General features: G+C 37.7%; 3 protein-coding genes across 4 annotated transcripts; all 3 read left to right on the top strand.

The window, feature by feature from the left end:
* The first annotated feature begins 239 nt into the window (after positions 1 to 239).
* On the top strand, positions 240 to 6651 carry LOC113328876 (DExH-box ATP-dependent RNA helicase DExH9-like). The gene is made up of 12 exons (XM_026575872.1): positions 240 to 1272; positions 1374 to 1934; positions 2123 to 2227; positions 2793 to 2903; positions 3510 to 3760; positions 3966 to 4089; positions 4185 to 4446; positions 4535 to 4689; positions 4874 to 5011; positions 5091 to 5323; positions 5778 to 6042; positions 6338 to 6651. Exons 1-12 carry the CDS (start codon positions 808 to 810, stop codon positions 6614 to 6616), a joined length of 2949 nt encoding a protein of 982 aa, XP_026431657.1. The 5' UTR covers positions 240 to 807; the 3' UTR covers positions 6617 to 6651.
* Positions 6652 to 7131: 480 nt separating this feature from the next.
* On the top strand, positions 7132 to 7926 carry LOC113328865 (thymocyte nuclear protein 1-like). Its single transcript, XM_026575863.1, has one exon. The coding sequence runs from the start codon at positions 7182 to 7184 to the stop codon at positions 7665 to 7667; it is 486 nt and encodes a 161-aa protein (XP_026431648.1). The 5' UTR covers positions 7132 to 7181; the 3' UTR covers positions 7668 to 7926.
* A 166-nt stretch (positions 7927 to 8092) lies between these two features.
* Positions 8093 to 11757, top strand: LOC113286436 (thymocyte nuclear protein 1-like). Of its 2 annotated transcripts, none has more exons than XM_026535060.1 (2): positions 8093 to 8499; positions 9408 to 10611. In XM_026535060.1, exon 2 carries the CDS (start codon positions 9692 to 9694, stop codon positions 10352 to 10354), a length of 663 nt encoding a protein of 220 aa, XP_026390845.1. In that variant the 5' UTR covers positions 8093 to 8499; positions 9408 to 9691; the 3' UTR covers positions 10355 to 10611. The 2 variants fall into 2 exon arrangements, 1 of the variants encoding a protein (XP_026390845.1); XR_003329302.1 differs by lacking the exon at positions 9408 to 10611 and adding an exon at positions 11477 to 11757 and having other exon boundaries at positions 8223 to 8499.
* Positions 11758 to 16347: the final 4590 nt, after the last annotated feature.

The following is a 16347-nucleotide window of genomic DNA, read 5'->3' as shown; positions in this document are numbered from 1 at the left end:
AAGAGAAGGAAAAGCAGTACTGGTTACTAAAGACAGAACCAGGAGAATGGTCATGGGAAGATCAATCAGCAAACGAAGGAATATCAAAATGGGATGGAGTTAAAAATAAACAAGCACAAAAGTATATGCAATCAATGAAACTAGGTGATCTTTGTTTCTTTTATCATTCAGGTAACAAATCTCGAAGAATCGTTGGTGTTGTATCTGTAATCAAAGAATGGTATTTTACTGATGAAGAAGAGAAAGAAGGAGCATAGATGTTAAAGAAGTTGGTGAGATGAATAGACCTGTCGATTTAAAAGAGATGAAAGGTGAAGATGGATTGAAAGGGTTTGTATTATTTAAACAACCTAGGTTATCTGTTGTTCCTGTTCCTGAGAATATTTGGGATAAAATTTGTGAAATTGGGGTGGATTCACTAAGGAAGAAGAAGAAGAGGAAGACGGAGAAGATTCAGAGGAAGCTGTTGTGTAGACAATTTAGATCATCTTGCGACTTTTGATTATATTTTGGTTTTTGTTTGGTATTCCAGAGATTTGATTAAATTCAAAAGCATATTTGATTTCTCCCAGTTTCTTTTTTCTTAATTGTCAGCTAAATATTCCTTTCTGGGCGTTGTTTGGATGGTAACGTTTAACATCCTCACCGGTGGATGAGATGAGATGAATTATCCATGGGCTCATAACACTACCCAAAACCCAAAACCCCAAGCTGACGAAAACCCCAACTGGGATTAGAAATCAAAAATTGGGGTTTTTGCTTATTCATAAGGAAAACAAGAACTTTGAATTGAATTCTCGCCGCTGCATGAATGGGTCTTTGAAGAGAAAACCAGAAGGTGGAGAAGAAGTAGTCAGTGACGAACAAAAGAAACAGAAATCTCGAATTGGCGAAGAAGATAATTCAGAAGTAGCAGCTTGTATTCACGAGGTATCGTATCCAGAAGGATATACGCCTTCTCCTCTTCCTCGTCCTTCATATGATAATAAACCAGCAAAGAAATACCCGTTTAGTCTTGATCCATTTCAATCAGAAGCAATACAATGTTTAGAACATGGAGAATCAGTGATGGTATCAGCTCATACTTCAGCTGGTAAAACTGTTGTAGCTCTGTATGCAATTGCTATGTCTTTGAGAGATAAACAGCGTGTTATCTATACTTCTCCAATTAAAGCACTTAGCAATCAAAAGTATAGAGAATTCAAACAAGAATTCTCTGATGTTGGCTTAATGACTGGAGATGTCACTATTGATCCTAATGCTTCTTGTTTGGTGAGTTTTTTTTTCCTTCCTATAACATATTATTTTTTATTTTATTGTTCAAAGTTAGGGTGTTAAAAACTGAATTTTCTATTTTTATTGGAATTTCCTAGGTTATGACAACTGAAATTTGGCGTAGTATGCAATATAAGGGATCTGAAATTACGAGGGAAGTGGCATGGGTGATATTTGACGAAGTACATTATATGAGAGATAGAGAAAGGGGTGTTGTTTGGGAAGAGAGTGTTGTAATGGCACCCAAGAACTCGCGCTTTGGGTTTCTCTCTGCAACTGTGCCTAATGCCAAGGAGTTTGCGGATTGGGTTGCAAAGGTTCATCGACAACCATGCCATGTTGTTTACACGGATTATCGTCCTACACCACTTCAGCATTATGTGTTTCCTTCTGGAGGGGAGGGTTTATACTTGGTTGTGGATGACAAGGGTAAATTTCGGGAAGATAGCTTTCAGAAAGCCTTGAATGCAATTAGTCCTGATGGTGAAGGAGATAATAGAAAGAAGAGGAATGGGATATGGCAGAAAGAGTTAGTGGCATGTAAATCAGGAGCAGAGAGTGATATCTTCAAGTTGGTGAAGATGATAAAACAACGCCAGTATGATCCTGCTATAATTTTCAGTTTTAGCAAAAGGGAGTGTGAGTCCCTCGCTATGATGGTAACTTTGCTTTTTGTTTTCATACCTCTCATATTAATGTACTTACTCGGTGCTTCCAGCAGCAACATTACTTGTTCAGTCTAGTTGTGCTTGTGCTACTTACTCTTGGCCATTTTTGTTTAGTTTTTTATTTTCTGTTTATGTTTTCATGGGATCTTTTGTTTTTGTGTTTCTGTTGGGTACTTTAGATGTCAAAGATGGACCTAAGTACCGATGTTGAGAAAGCGAATATAGAAGAGATTTTTTGGAATGCCATGGACTTACTCTCGGACGACGATAAAAAGCTTCCTCAGGCAAGGCACTTTTTCATCTCCGTTATATCTCTTATTCTGAATTGAAATACAGTCTTCTCAATGTATAGTTTTTGGATCTACACTTTGAAAGGCCTCTCTTGCTTGAGTTGGCATCAAATGTTACTCATTGTGTTTTCTCTTTATCATAGCTCACAATTCACATATATATGCGTCTGTTCCAAATTATTGTCACCTTTTAAGAGCTGAACCAGTGGCTCTAGTGGATGCCATGCTATCAAACTAAAGTTTATGGAGCTAATGGTTGTTAATGACTCAAGAATTTACTGGCTATTGTGGTTGATAAGAGATATTTTTAAATATGATGTCATTTAATGGGAAATCTACTGAGTAGCAGTGCTTAGCTTATTAGGAAAGAGGACTTCAATATGATGGTCCTTTTTCTTTTTTATATATGGTAAAACTTTTCAAAATTTGTGTTCCCGTAATCTGTTAAATGTGATTGCAATAGCAAATGAGTGAGATAATGATTATATGATTACCATATTCTATCCACTTTTTAAAACCTTTACGCGTCAATGATCTCCGTTTTTCTGGCTATTTACAGGTCTCAAACATGTTACCTTTGTTGAAGCGGGGAATAGGTGTGCATCATTCTGGCTTGCTACCTATATTGAAAGAAGTAATAGAGATACTCTTTCAAGAAGGTCTGATCAAGGTTGGGAGCATGTAGTCATAACCATTGTATAATGTAAACTGTATTCTATAGGGGCCTACTAGTAGTCCATAATTTATATTGTAGTATCTACTATCACTATGTCTGATTAAACTATAAAAGGCACATAAAAATGTTAAACCATTCAACAGAAATGCCTGGTATATATACCTTCAACATTTGTCCCCAAAAGGATGGCTTCAGTTTCCCTTCTCTAAGACATGTTACTGTTTTTCGTCATTCATCTGAATATGTTCTTCTTGTCTGAATATTACTCATGAAGGTAGCTTGACCCGAGTAGGTTTATTATGTTTCTAAATTTACTTCCACAACTCTGGTTTTTGCAAATTTGGACTCTATATTACTCTATTTTATGGTTGGATGTAAAGTATTTTTGAGGCAAGCTTCCGTTCACTTGTCAAGCACAACATGATTTAACTTCTTGAAAATTCCCTTATCATTAGGATCATTCATACTTGATAGATACAGGTAGTGATGCCTAAGGGTTACAGTTCGGCAATTTACCTATCACGTATGTTTTCTCTAGGTTGTTTTTATTTAACCATGTATACTTCTGTTGCTGATGGTTGGAATATTTTTTGTTTGTAGTGTTTGTTTGCTACAGAGACATTCAGCATAGGGCTAAACATGCCTGCAAAAACTGTGGTATTCACAAATGTGCGGAAGTTTGATGGGGATAAGTTCAGATGGATATCCGGTGGAGAGTATATACAGATGAGTGGTCGTGCTGGCCGTCGAGGAATTGATGAGCGCGGGATATGTATTCTCATGATTGATGAGAAACTGGAACCATCTACAGCAAAAATGATGCTGAAGGGAAGTGCAGATTGTTTGAACAGGTATATCATCAAACAAGGAAAGTCTGTTGAATCTATACTGAACTGTTGTTGTCAATATTACTTTCTTGGTTTTATAGTTCTACTTCCACCTCCAGAAAAGGTTGTTACTGCCTTCTAGTGGCTCACAGTTATCAGGCTGTGACTTCGTTTATCATAATTTGGAACTACTTTTGTTTCACATCTTCACATATTTCGTATTGTACAGTGCCTTCCATCTCAGTTACAATATGCTCTTGAATCAAATGCGGCGTGAAGATGCCAATCCTGTGGATCTGCTTAAAAATTCATTTTATCAATTTCAGTCTGACCGCGCCATTCCTGATCTTAAGGTCAGTGACTTTGGTCTAGTTTTGTAAGTGGTTATCTTTTTTTTTTTTTTTTGCTAGGCTTTGTATTAATATTGTTGAGGTTCTTCTTTTTGCAGAACCAAGCGAAAAAACTAAAAGGAGAGAAAGATTCAATTATCATCGAAGAAGAAGAGAGTTTGTTGAATTACTGCAATCTTTTAGAGCAGTACCAAAAGCTGAAGAAGGATATTAATGATATCGTTTTCTGTCCAAAATACTGTTTACCCTTTTTAAAGCCTGACAGGCCTGTTTGTATCCAATGTACAAGAGGTGATAATAAGATCCCATCTTTCTCCAATGAGGACCAAGATACCTGGGGAGTGATAATCAACTTTGAAGGTGAGAAAGAGGTCATACGCTTTGTGCCTCCAATTTAAACTGTGTATATTACATGCTAATAAGTGAATTTCTTGATTTGGCCTTCCAGATGATTCTAGGAGGAAGCCCGAGGATGCAAACTACGAAGTACATGTTCTTACGAATGGTGTTGTTACCAAGGATGGAGATGGGAAAAAATCAATAAAGATCGTCCCATTGAAACAGCGGGGAGAGCCAGTTGTGGTTTCTGTGCCTCTATCCCAGGCAAAGTTCCCTTTCACATATTTACCTTTTTCTCGTTTAGTGTTATCCAGCCATTTTCTGTAAAAAAGAATATACTCAGTAACAGGATTGTCTCAATATTAAATGTCAGAAGATTTGCTTATGCACAGGGATAATTATTAAATTTCCAATTATAAATTCTTATTTTGTTCGTTTCATCTTGCAGATTAATGCACTTAGCAGTCATTGTTTGCCCATACCAAAAGATCTGTTGCCGTTGGCAGCTCGAGAAGATGCTTTGAAAATGGTTTGTGAATATGTTTCTGGAGGACCTCTCCTCCTGGATCCCATGGAGAACATGAAGGTAAAAACATCCTTATTTGCATTTACGATCATTTTTCTTCTAATTTAGTCATCATCGCAACTTCTTGGGTATTCTGCAGGTCCGGCATAAATATTACAACAAGTTTGTTTCCCGGATGGAGAATCTAGAGAGCCAATTCGGCAAGCATGAAGTTGCAATGTCTCTGCCTAGTGAAGAAAAGCTAAAGGTCTTTCAGTTGAAGAAAGAATTGGAAGCAAAGATCACGCTGATCAGGAATAATGTGAGTTTCTCTAAAGCATTGGCTTTTAAAGATGAACTCAAGGCACGAATGCGAGTTCTTCGGAGTCTAAAGTAAGGATACTTCTGTACCTTCTACTAGCATGTGAACATTAAGGAAAGTTTATTTAGGCAGGTTTACCGTTTACTGCCATTGAGGCTTTTTAACGAGCCATGTCCACGGGTATTATATAGCATAAACCTACTAGTTCAGTGTTGAACTTGTTCCAACTGTTTCATACTTGGCAGAGGGAAGTGATTATCCTGATGGTTATTGGAGCTTTTATACTTTATTTTATCAGCCGGACTCATATCTTTCACCTTAATACAATATTGATGTAAAAAGTGTCTCAGTACTTTTGTAAGCTTCTTAACTTTCAGCTTATAATCCTTGCTGATCGAGTACGTTTTTCTTAATCATTAAAGTATTCGGAACTGCTGAAGTATCCGTAGAGCATTTAATATCTATTCTAGGCTTTCTAGCTTAAATTCTCCGCAAGAGATATTTAAGATGATACCCTTTTTGCAGGTATGTTACACGAGCTGGTGTTGTGGAGTTGAAGGGGAAGGTTGCTTTTGAGATTACCAGTGCTGATGAGCTGACACTGACAGAGCTCATGTTTAAGGGTGTGTTCAACAGAGCTACTGTCGAGGAGATGATTTCTTTGCTGTCGTGTTTTGTGTGGAAGGAGAAACTTCAGGATGCCCAGAAACCCAGGGAAGGGCTTGGCCTGTTGTTCACTGAGCTGCAAGAGACAGCAAGAACTGTTGCCAACGCTCAGCTTAATTGCAAGGTACGCATGGAACTGATACCCCTCATTTTCTTTTGATCATATACCTTAAATCAAGTGGTAATTAATGAAAATTTCTAACAAAGGAGCCTTCTAATCGTCAGCTTATATCACATGTCTCTCTCTTGTAACTTGCAAGGGGCTGAGTTGAGCCAATAGTTTGTTGAGTTTAAGCTTTCTTGTCTATGTGAAAGATCATTTACTTAGCTTTATGACTATGAAGTTTGTGCACTTGCATTTTTCACTTTGTAGAAGAGTATCTGATAAATGTTGCTGTATCGTTCTCTTTTTACAACAGGTCCCAATTGACATAGAAGGTTTTGTAAATTCCTTCAGACCCGATATTATGGAGGTCGTATATGCATGGGCAAAAGGGTCCAAATTCTATGAAATAATGGAAATCGCACAGGTTTTTGAGGGTAGTTTGATCAGGGCAATCAGGAGACTGGAGGAAGTTCTTCAGCAGCTAACAGAGGCAGCAAAATCTGTAGGTGATACCCAACTTGAAGCCAAGTTTCAAGAAGCTGTTACTAAGATTAAAAGGGATATTGTCTTTGCAGCGTCTTTGTATTTGTAAATTTCCTGAAAAATGCCATAAATTACTTTGTGAATCAGAAGAAAATATTTATGCAAAAAAAAAGAAAATATTCTTGGCAAAAAAAAAAAGAATCAGAAGAAAATATTTATGCAGTCTCACAATGCTAGTAAATGTCTAGTCTTGAATGAAGCACCCTCAAGCTATGTTGTGAAAGGCGAGCGCCTAGAGACGTCCTAGGCGCAGAAACTGCGAAGAAAGTTTTTTTCCTGGGGGCGCTCGCCTCGCCTAGTGCCTAACACAACATAACCCTCAGCCTAAAGCTTATCAAACATTTATATGGCAGGAGAAGTGATTCATATCAACAACTCATTCATCTCCAGCTAGAAGATTTAGGACCCTAGGTCCACACTTTCAAGACCTATTTAGTCAAAGGTCAAGGTCCAACTAAAATTTGGCGGGGAAATCCCCAAGTTCCCGCTTGAAAAGTACTAAAGAGAGACCTTTAGGGCTAAGGCTAAAAGGTGTATATACAGCTGAGAAGAGGAAGAGATAAATCCTGAGCAGCTTAAAAATTAAATCAATATACCCAAATACCAAACCAGAGATGAGTGAAGGAGAAGAAGAAAAGCAGTACTGGTTGCTGAAAACAGAACCAGGAGAATGGTCATGGGAAGATCAAAGAGCAAACGAAGGAAGATCAAAATGGGATGGAGTGAAAAATAAACAAGCACAAAAGTATATGAAATCGATGAAACTAGGTGATTTATGTTTCTTTTATCATTCAGGTAATAAATCCCGTAGAATCGTTGGTGTTGTATCTGTAATCAAAGAATGGTATTTTACTGATGATGATGAAAAGGAAGGAGCTGTAGATGTTAAAGAAGTTGGTGAGATGAATAGACCTGTTGATTTAAAAGAGATGAAAGGTGAAGATGGATTGAAAGGGTTTGTGTTGTTTAAGCAACCCAGGTTATCTGTTGTTCCTGTTCCTGATAATATTTGGGATAAACTTTGTGAAATTGGGGGTGGGTTCAACAAGGAAGAGGAAGAAGATGAAGAGGGAGAAGATTCAAAAGAAGCTTCTGTGTAGATAAGTAAGATGATTAGATAATCTTTGGATATTTTGGGTTTTATTTTATGTCATATTTGGGGATCTGATTATCTTGAAAACATATCCGATTTCTCCCAATTTCTTGATTGTTATTTCTTAATTTACAACTAGTACTAATTCCTGGTTGTTAGTAAGGTTTGTTTGGACATAGGGTCTGGATAAACACTCGCAATTGATTCAAGAAAACAAAAGCAGCACCTGTTCCAAAGTGTAAGCTCCATTACGGAGGCCAAAAGCAAAAACGCAAATTATAGTAAAATGCAAGGTGTTATTGCTGTCATTTGCGCAAAATTTCGCCAAATTCTAATTCTATGGCATCTTTTTTCTTCTTTTTTGTCAATTTTAAGGCACTGGACTCATATGCTAGTGATGAATGACTTGGTTTGACAGCCATATTTTCATGGTGTAAGGTCTACAGTACACTCTATCGAAAAAAGAGGATTTTCCATGACAAAAAAGGAGGGCCGGCTACATACCATATTGTTCCGATTACGGGCCGAAAGGGAAGACTTATAGGTTTTGGCCCATAAAGTTATGACCGCCACGTCTTACAAGAGAAAGTTCAGTTGATTCTTCTAATTTGGAGTACGACAATCGATCTCTTGTTCTGCAAATCCAGAAAAAGGATCTCCGACTGATAATTAATTAACCAAAATTGGTCACTCAATCATCCTCTCGGTGCAAGATTTCTGTTTGTTCGGTCGGTGCTGCTTGGTGGTGTAAGCTAAACTCCAGAGAAAGAAAGACGATTTGTGAAAATGTTTGGCAGAAGAAATCTTCGTTCGCTACCACTCATAGCAGGAGCTGTTGTGTGAGTTACTCCTCCTCTCTCTATTTTCTATTTTTTCTATTCTGTTAAACATATTAAAGTTTTTCTTGTTTGATTGAGCTGCTTTGATATCAAATCCTCACACTTTAGGTTAAAACTTAAGGCATCTATTGATTGAGAACTAGATGTCGATATGTTTGCCAAGTTAGTTTGGAGGAATTTGACTGTTAATGTTTTCTTGTTTTACTGGGAGAGCTTATTCTAAGAATGATGCTATGATGGTAGATCTTAACTAGGTTAGTGTACAATCAAAATGATATGCCCTTTCTGTTGATCTCAAGTAATATAAAAACAAGAAGAACAATGTGTTTCCCTAGCTGAATGGTTACGGTACACTGCAAGTACTGAGTTTATTCTACAGTTTGCGGCACTAGACTACTGCTGACATAAGTTTTTGATTGCTAAGGAACTCTCTACAACCATTTTGTTGTAGTATTACGATAATCTCAACTCGATTAATGCTAGCAGCGTCATTAAGGGAAATGCATAGTCTCTAATCCAGTAATCCCTAATCTCTAATGGATTAATTTTCAAAGATTTGTGTAGTACTACAGCAAATAGGCTATACTTGGAATGTCCAATAGTTGCCAATTACAGCTGACTCTTTGAGATTTAGGTGATAATGTCGAGGAATGGGTTAGCAAATTGAAATGTCTCGCGTCTTATGTACTAATGTTGTTAGAAAATTTCTATGGCGTTCTGTTAAAGAGTTCTAGGTCAGTTGTTTGAGGTATGTTAAGGGATGCTGATATTTAGATGTGTTATACCGACATATGTTTACTTGGATTTGGCAGATTATGGGATCTAGAGTTTTGTTAATTCTTGTTATGCAAACAACAAACCAGTCAAGCTTATACATAAAAGTTGGTGCTCGTTTCCTCATTTTGCAGGGTCAAAAGTTTCTTTTAGGGGGATACACTAGAGAGTTGAGTTTTGGTTAAATGGAACTGATTAGGAAGATTGCAAGGCTTGCAATTTAAGTCGAGCCTCACAGTATTTACAAGAACATAGACCATAAATGCGCAGTTTGAGAATATTAATCATACACACTTCAGTTTGGAAAACACATTTGCGGAACGGTTATCCCGAAGACAGTGGATGGAAAACCTTTGCTTTTCCTACCAATTACCTATTTTTGATAAATTTTTAGCGGAATTGTTGATCTTCTTGTTGTATGACACCAATTCTTATTAGGCCCACTTTCAAGACCAACATGCCATTAGGTCAATATAAGACTCTGGTGATTCCCAACTTAAATTTGGTGGTGAAATCCCCAAATTCCCGCCTCGGAGAGAAAATTACTCAAGACAGACCTAAAGCTTATTTTCAGAGTAGAGGAAGAGTCAAATATTGTGCAGCAGCTTATCAAACAAGAGAGGGAGAGATGGGTGAAGAAGAGGAGAGGGAAAAGCAGTTCTGGTTATTAAAGACAGAACCAGGAGAATGGTCGTGGGAAGATCAATCGGCAAATGGAGGAATATCAAAATGGGATGGAGTGAAAAATAAACAAGCACAAAAGTATATGAAATCAATGAAAGTAGGTGATCTTTGTTTCTTCTATCATTCAGGTAATAAAGCTCGTAGAATCGTGGGTGTTGTATCTGTGATCAAAGAATGGTATTTTACAGATAAGGTTGAAGACAAACAAGGAGCTGTAGATGTTAAAAAAGTTGGTGAGATGAATAAACCTGTTGACCTAAAAGAGATGAAAGTGGAAGAAGGTTTAGAAGGGTTTGTGTTGTTCAAGCAACCTAGATTGTCAGTTGTTCCTGTTCCTAAGAATGTTTGGGATAAACTTTGTGAAATTGGTGGTGGGATCACTAAAGAAGAAAAATAAGAGGAAGCAACTAATGTGTGGATAAGATAGATGAATTATCATCTTTTTTGTTTGTTTGTCATTGTAGGGATTGATTATATTGAAAACATATTTGCTGCTCCCATTACTTAGTGTTACCCACCTCGCCGAGAGTGCTAGTTTTAGGTTGGCATTGTGTTGACAAAATTTTGTTTTGATTCAGCAGAATGTCTTCTTTGCATTACTTTGTAAGATTATCGAATCATTTTTTGATCTATTTTATTCATCAACTTCTTAGATTATCATGGCTAACCAACCGATGTGAGAATCTGAGTATTTTGGCTTACTTGAAGTTCAAAAATGATGATTGTCTGACCATGAAGCTAAACCTGAACCGGGATGGTTGCTAATAACTTCTACCTTTAATTTCCTATAAGACAAAATTTCATCCAAGAGAGTTAACTTTTTGTTGCATTAGTGTAGTGATCCTTTTAATGACTAGACTAACAATATGTATTGTGATGTTGTCACCTAATTCAAGAGCTCATACATCTCTAACTCCCCAATTTGAGTCTATCCAGGCGTGTCTTGGACTCTTGTGTGATAGTTTACTTATGTAATTTTTGGTATTTTACTTATACTGCATTATGAGAAGATACAGCCTGCACTACAGAAATGAATATCTCCTGTAAAACTGTGTAGCTTTCCATCCCATAGTTCAGGTTCCTTCTTTGTGATGAACAAGCAAGGCTAGTGGTGTGATCCATCTGATTTTATATGTTTTACAGTAAATTTGACAACTATCAAACGAAAACTTATGTACAACCAAGTAACATCTTTAAACTGTGCAGCTGTTTCTTTGATGGTGCAAGTAGCAGTAAGTTATAAATTTTCACTTAATAAATGTTGACAGTGATGATCTCATGCACCAAAGAAACTTGTCTGCTTCACCTGGATTAAAATGTATTGGTGAGCTGTGATATAGTTCATATGGTAAACAATGACTGGGAATGAAACTACCTATGACCTGAGGTTGATATTTTACAGGCTCACTCTCAAAATCAGATTTGCTGTCAATTCAACTATTTTGCAGGGTTCATCAGTTCATCCAAAATGTAAAAAATTATTGATTAAATTTCTGAATCAGACCGTTAATTTCTGCAGGATAGGTGTTGTTTCCGGTAAGTCGATATTTGGCCCCCCGCTAGAGGAGTACTGGGCAAAGAAGCTTCAGGAAGAGGCAGCAGTAGCAGCAACAACAACCTCAAAGGAGACTGATGCCAGCACAAGTCAGGGCCGGCCCTGACATAAAGTTGGCAACATATTTCTAGGGGCATCATTTTTTATTTGTTTTTGTTAAGATACATTGGATTAATGATATAAGTTTTTTTGTTAAGATACATTTATCGATAATTGTGAATCTGTAAAAATCCTTAGTATTCAAACTAGCAAAAATTCACCAAAGCGGATCTAGGGGAAGCTAAAAACTTAATGGACTCTTTACTGTTTTTTGGGAAATCATTGACCAGATGGTTAATTTACAAAAATCAAGTGTTCATTTTAGTCCCCGTATCCATCCCAAACATGGGAAAATTATCGCAAAAATTCTAAAAATCCACCTATTTTCTTTGATAAGAATCCAAAAAGTCAACTTTGAGCCTCTCCTTCAAAAATATTATTTCACTCTACAAGGCTGGAAATCCAAAATTCTATCCCAAACGGGTGTGACAGTTTTGATTAAATCGATTCTTCAAGCCTACCCAACTTATCAAATGCAAGTCCTATCTCTGCCAAAAGAAACTCTAGATCAACTTGACCGAATTCAAAGAAACTTCTGGTGGAAAAAAGAAGGGAAAAAAAGACAAGGAGGTTTCATAAGAGCTTGGACAAGTAGATGAGCAAGCCTGTCTCTCAAGGAGGTTTAGGAATTAAAAACCCGCATCAATTTAATATAGCTCTCCTCACAAAACTTGCCAATAGGTTAATCACTGAACAAATCAATTATGGGTTAAACTTCTTAAAGCCAAGTATTTCCCAAATTCACACCCACTTGAAGCCTTCAGAACTTCGAATTTGTCGAGGATTTGGACGAGCATCCAAAAAGGTTTAGAACTGATTAAGGGAAATTTTGTTTGGCAAGTTAAAAATGGAGCATCGATTAAAAATATGGGAGGAATGATGGATTCCTAATGCGGATATTGTCCACAAAATTCTCAACTTACAAGATCAGGCACCAACAATGGTACAAGAGTTAATAACGGAACAAAATAAATGGGATCGGAAAAAACTAAACAAATATTTTTACCCAGAGGATAGAAAAAAAGAACGCGCGATTGAGGGATATCAAAACTAATTGTGGGATATAGCTACATGACAAAAACTGGATCCAAATATCAAATCTGGGTCACCCCTTATGTAATTATTTTTTTAATTCCTAATCTAGCCCTCACTAATCAGGTTTAGTGGTTAATAATAATTAGTAAAATCTTAAGTATTTGGGGGATAGATTAGTGTGTATTTTTATTTGAATTTGTGTGATGTGAGAGTAGAAGGAGGGAAAAATATTTTTGAGTTGAATTTTTTTTGTGAAAATGGAAGATGATTGTGACGAGAGAATTGTTGCTGCTGAATCTTTAGCTCAACTATAACAAGAAGCATATCTTCAATCTTCGGTTAATGATAACAACTCACAATTGGAATTATATGATGAACCAACACCCTTGGAATATGATTTTCGTGAGCATGAAGTGTTTTTTGAATAACCAACCCAAGAAAGTGAACAAGTTCAACATACAAGCATCCCCAACACACAGGTAATGCTGCCAAGAGGTCGAAAATTTGATTATTTTTTTTTGAAACCACCATTTTTTCTCTGAAAAAGCTTGGTGCCGACATACTCGTAAAATGAATACCACGCCGACACCAACAGAACCGACACGGTATTCTTACTATTTTCATGCCGACGGAAATTATCCCCCATTTTGAATCAACCGCCGGCGTGGTCTTCAACCCAACAATTCCATGCCGGCACGCAGTTAACTTTTTACCTACCACCGAATATTCCATGGAATATCCAAACCGGCATGGTTCACTCCTAACTTAACTATGCCGGCACCACAAGAAAAACATCCAGGAGTTAAAGATTTTTGAACTTAAATACCGGCGTGGTAATTAAATTATCGATCACGCCGGCACCAGGTACCGGCGTGGTTTGTAAACTATGGACAAAGCCGGCACAGAGTACCGGCTTGGAACCTTACATATCGAGCATGCCGACATTGCGAATCCCGTCATTAATGTTCAAGAAAATACAATGCCGGTATTGTAAAAAATTAGCTCCTCTTTTTCAAGTGCAATTCCGGAATGCCGGAACATTAATCGAGAATGCCGTCACATGTTTCCGACTTTGATTGTTTTGGCGGTACTGTCGTCGAGCATGCCGGAACTAGTACCCGGCATAGTAATTTAATTTTATTTGGAACTAATTAAATTTTCTTTTCATTCATTCCTTAGATTGTGCCATACATTGATCCAACAAATTCAAAGCTTGGTCCGGATACGTCCGAATACTATAAAATGCCTCTGGTATGTTACCAAACACCTAGTTTATAGAACTTTATATGGGGATTGCTTGTAATTAACCTTATAATATCTCATTGTTGTCCTTATGTAGGGAATAAAATCTCCAGAGGTTGCAATTGCTTGGGAAAAAGAGACGGCTCTTAAGAACATGTGTGTGTTGGTGAGAAATACCCAACGTTCAGATAATCGTTTTGAGATGGTTTGTGAGAGAAGTGGGCAATACAAGAAGAATGATAGCCATAAGAGAAAGGGTTATGTATATCCAAAAAAGACTAATAGGGTATACAAGACTCGTACGAGGAAGGATAATTTCCCCTTTAAGCTTGTATTCTATTTAAGAGACAAAGAAAAGGAATGGGATTGTACGGTGTGGTTTGGCCGTCATAACCACCGAGATCCGAAAGATTTTGTTGGTCACTCCCTAGTTGCGAAGCTAAAACCTCATAAATTCGAGGATGTAAAGATAATGACCAAAGAATGTACCAAACCAAGAGTGATTCTCAGAGGCTTCAAGGAAAAGGATAATCGGAACGTTTCTTCCCTAAGTACAATTTATAGCGCACAGTCAATCATTAGAAGGGTGGAATGGGAAGGGAGGACCGTTATGCAAGAATTTGAGAAGATAGTTTGGGATCACAACTACACGCGTATCATTAAAAGAAGGTCGGACGAAAAGCCCCTTCAAATATTCATTGCGCATCCTTTGCTTTCACAATTGGCTCATACATGTTATGGTGTTCTTATGATGGATTGCACCTACAAGACAAACAAATACAACATGTCGTTGTTCAACAACATCGTAGGGCAAACATCGGACAAGGTATCATTCACATTGTCTTGGTGTTTAATGGAAAACGAGAGGGATCACAATTATCATTGGGCATTACGACAATTGAAATTATTGTTCCCGGAAAATCAATTTCCGGGGGTCATTATAACCGATCAAGATGACGCACTAATGAATGTTATATCCGACGTATTTCCAGATGCACAAAATTTCCTATGTACATATCATATAGGTCAAAATGTGATAAAACATTGTCATACTTTGTTTGAACCCTCCAAGGCGGATATTAAGAAGAGAATGGTTGCTCAACTAGAGAAAGATGTTCGCAAGAAGAAACTATCACCCGAAGAATAAGAAGATGAAAGAGGAAAGATTAAAGAGCGAGTGGACAAAGAACACGATGAAAATCATAAAAGGTGGTTGGAATTTCTAAAGGATTGGGAGAAAGTTTATTGGTCTCTTACCGAGAATATATATGAAAAGAGATTGAACATGTTTATTTTCAAATATAACGAAGTGTATCCAAGTGCCGTCTCATATTGTCGGGATAAATTGTTGGATAAGTTCAAGGAAAAATTTGTACGTGCATGTACAAATCGGTGTAGACACTACAGGAATGAAGCAACTAGTATAGCGGAGTCCGCTCATGGGAGATTTAAAGGTCTCATCCAGTCCGGCCAAGGAAACTTGGTTACGGTCACCGAGGCAATGAAGCAATACTTTAAGGCTGATATCGATAGGATCAATAAGGCCTTTGAGAAAAGCTCAATGGAAAGGATGACATCACATTTTCGATATGGTAATTTGCTCTAAGAAATAGAATTCAACATCTCACATTGGGAAATAAAACATATGATTATAGAAATGGAAAAAGAGATAAACTACGGCAAACCTGGTGATGTGTGTATTTTTCCCGACATGTCTTCATCGGGGCTTCCGTGTCGTCATATGCTTGTGAAGTATGAAGAAGTTATACCTATTGAGGTTGTTGATCCGTTTTGGAAGCAACTATCTTTCGACCCTCCCCCTTCGGAAGCTCCCGGACAATTACCATGGGAAACAAAGGAGGCTAAGGAATTCTATGAAGCTTACTCACGTGGCAACTCAACTAGCCGACAAGTATTGTTGATCCAACTAAGGCTAATTACACGCCCATGGATATCACAAAGTGAAGATCCAAGAAAGGGATATCCGCCCGGTAGACCACAAACTAAAACGACTAGGAAAAAACAAAGGAAAAAATTGAAAGCAATGAGTCAATGCGAATGTGAAGACGAGGCAAGTAAGAAACGAAACCCAACTGGATGTGAGCTTTCAGAAGTAAGGTTCGCGGAAGCGCCAGTTCTTAGGAAAAGGGGTAGGCCTAGGAAGGAACCGTCATCAACTCAACAACAAACGGGGAATTCCGTATCCACACCACAAGTCGATGAAGTGCCGGTTCCAAAGAAAAGGGGTAGGCCGACGAAGGTACCCGCATCGATGGAACAAGAACAACAAGCCGAGGAAGCGGATGCCACGCATACAGTCGAGGTTACAAAGAAAAATGGTAGGCCTAGGAAGGTACCAACAATGATTAAACAGGGGGAGCATTCCGAAGTCACACCCATAGTTGAAGGAGCGGTTTTGCATATCAAAACTGAAAGTCCGAATAAGGAACCTACGTCAA

This window comes from Papaver somniferum, chromosome 1, assembly GCF_003573695.1.
Source record: "Papaver somniferum cultivar HN1 chromosome 1, ASM357369v1, whole genome shotgun sequence".
Lineage (NCBI taxonomy): Eukaryota > Viridiplantae > Streptophyta > Magnoliopsida > Ranunculales > Papaveraceae > Papaver > Papaver somniferum.
The sequence above is the reverse complement of the archived record's forward strand: the minus strand, read 5'-3'. Positions and strand labels throughout refer to the sequence as shown.

Excerpts from the sequence above, each read along its gene's own strand:
- LOC113286436 (XM_026535060.1), top strand. The coding sequence starts at position 9,692 with ATGACACCAATTCTTATTAGGCCCACTTTCAAGACCAACATGCCATTA.
- LOC113328876 (XM_026575872.1), top strand. The coding sequence starts at position 808 with ATGAATGGGTCTTTGAAGAGAAAACCAGAAGGTGGAGAAGAAGTAGTC. Across the intron at positions 2,228-2,792 it reads ACGATAAAAAGCTTCCTCAG|GTCTCAAACATGTTACCTTT; the intron begins GCAAGGCACTTT and ends GGCTATTTACAG. Across the intron at positions 4,447-4,534 it reads AGTGATAATCAACTTTGAAG|ATGATTCTAGGAGGAAGCCC; the intron begins GTGAGAAAGAGG and ends TTGGCCTTCCAG.
- LOC113328865 (XM_026575863.1), top strand. The coding sequence starts at position 7,182 with ATGAGTGAAGGAGAAGAAGAAAAGCAGTACTGGTTGCTGAAAACAGAA.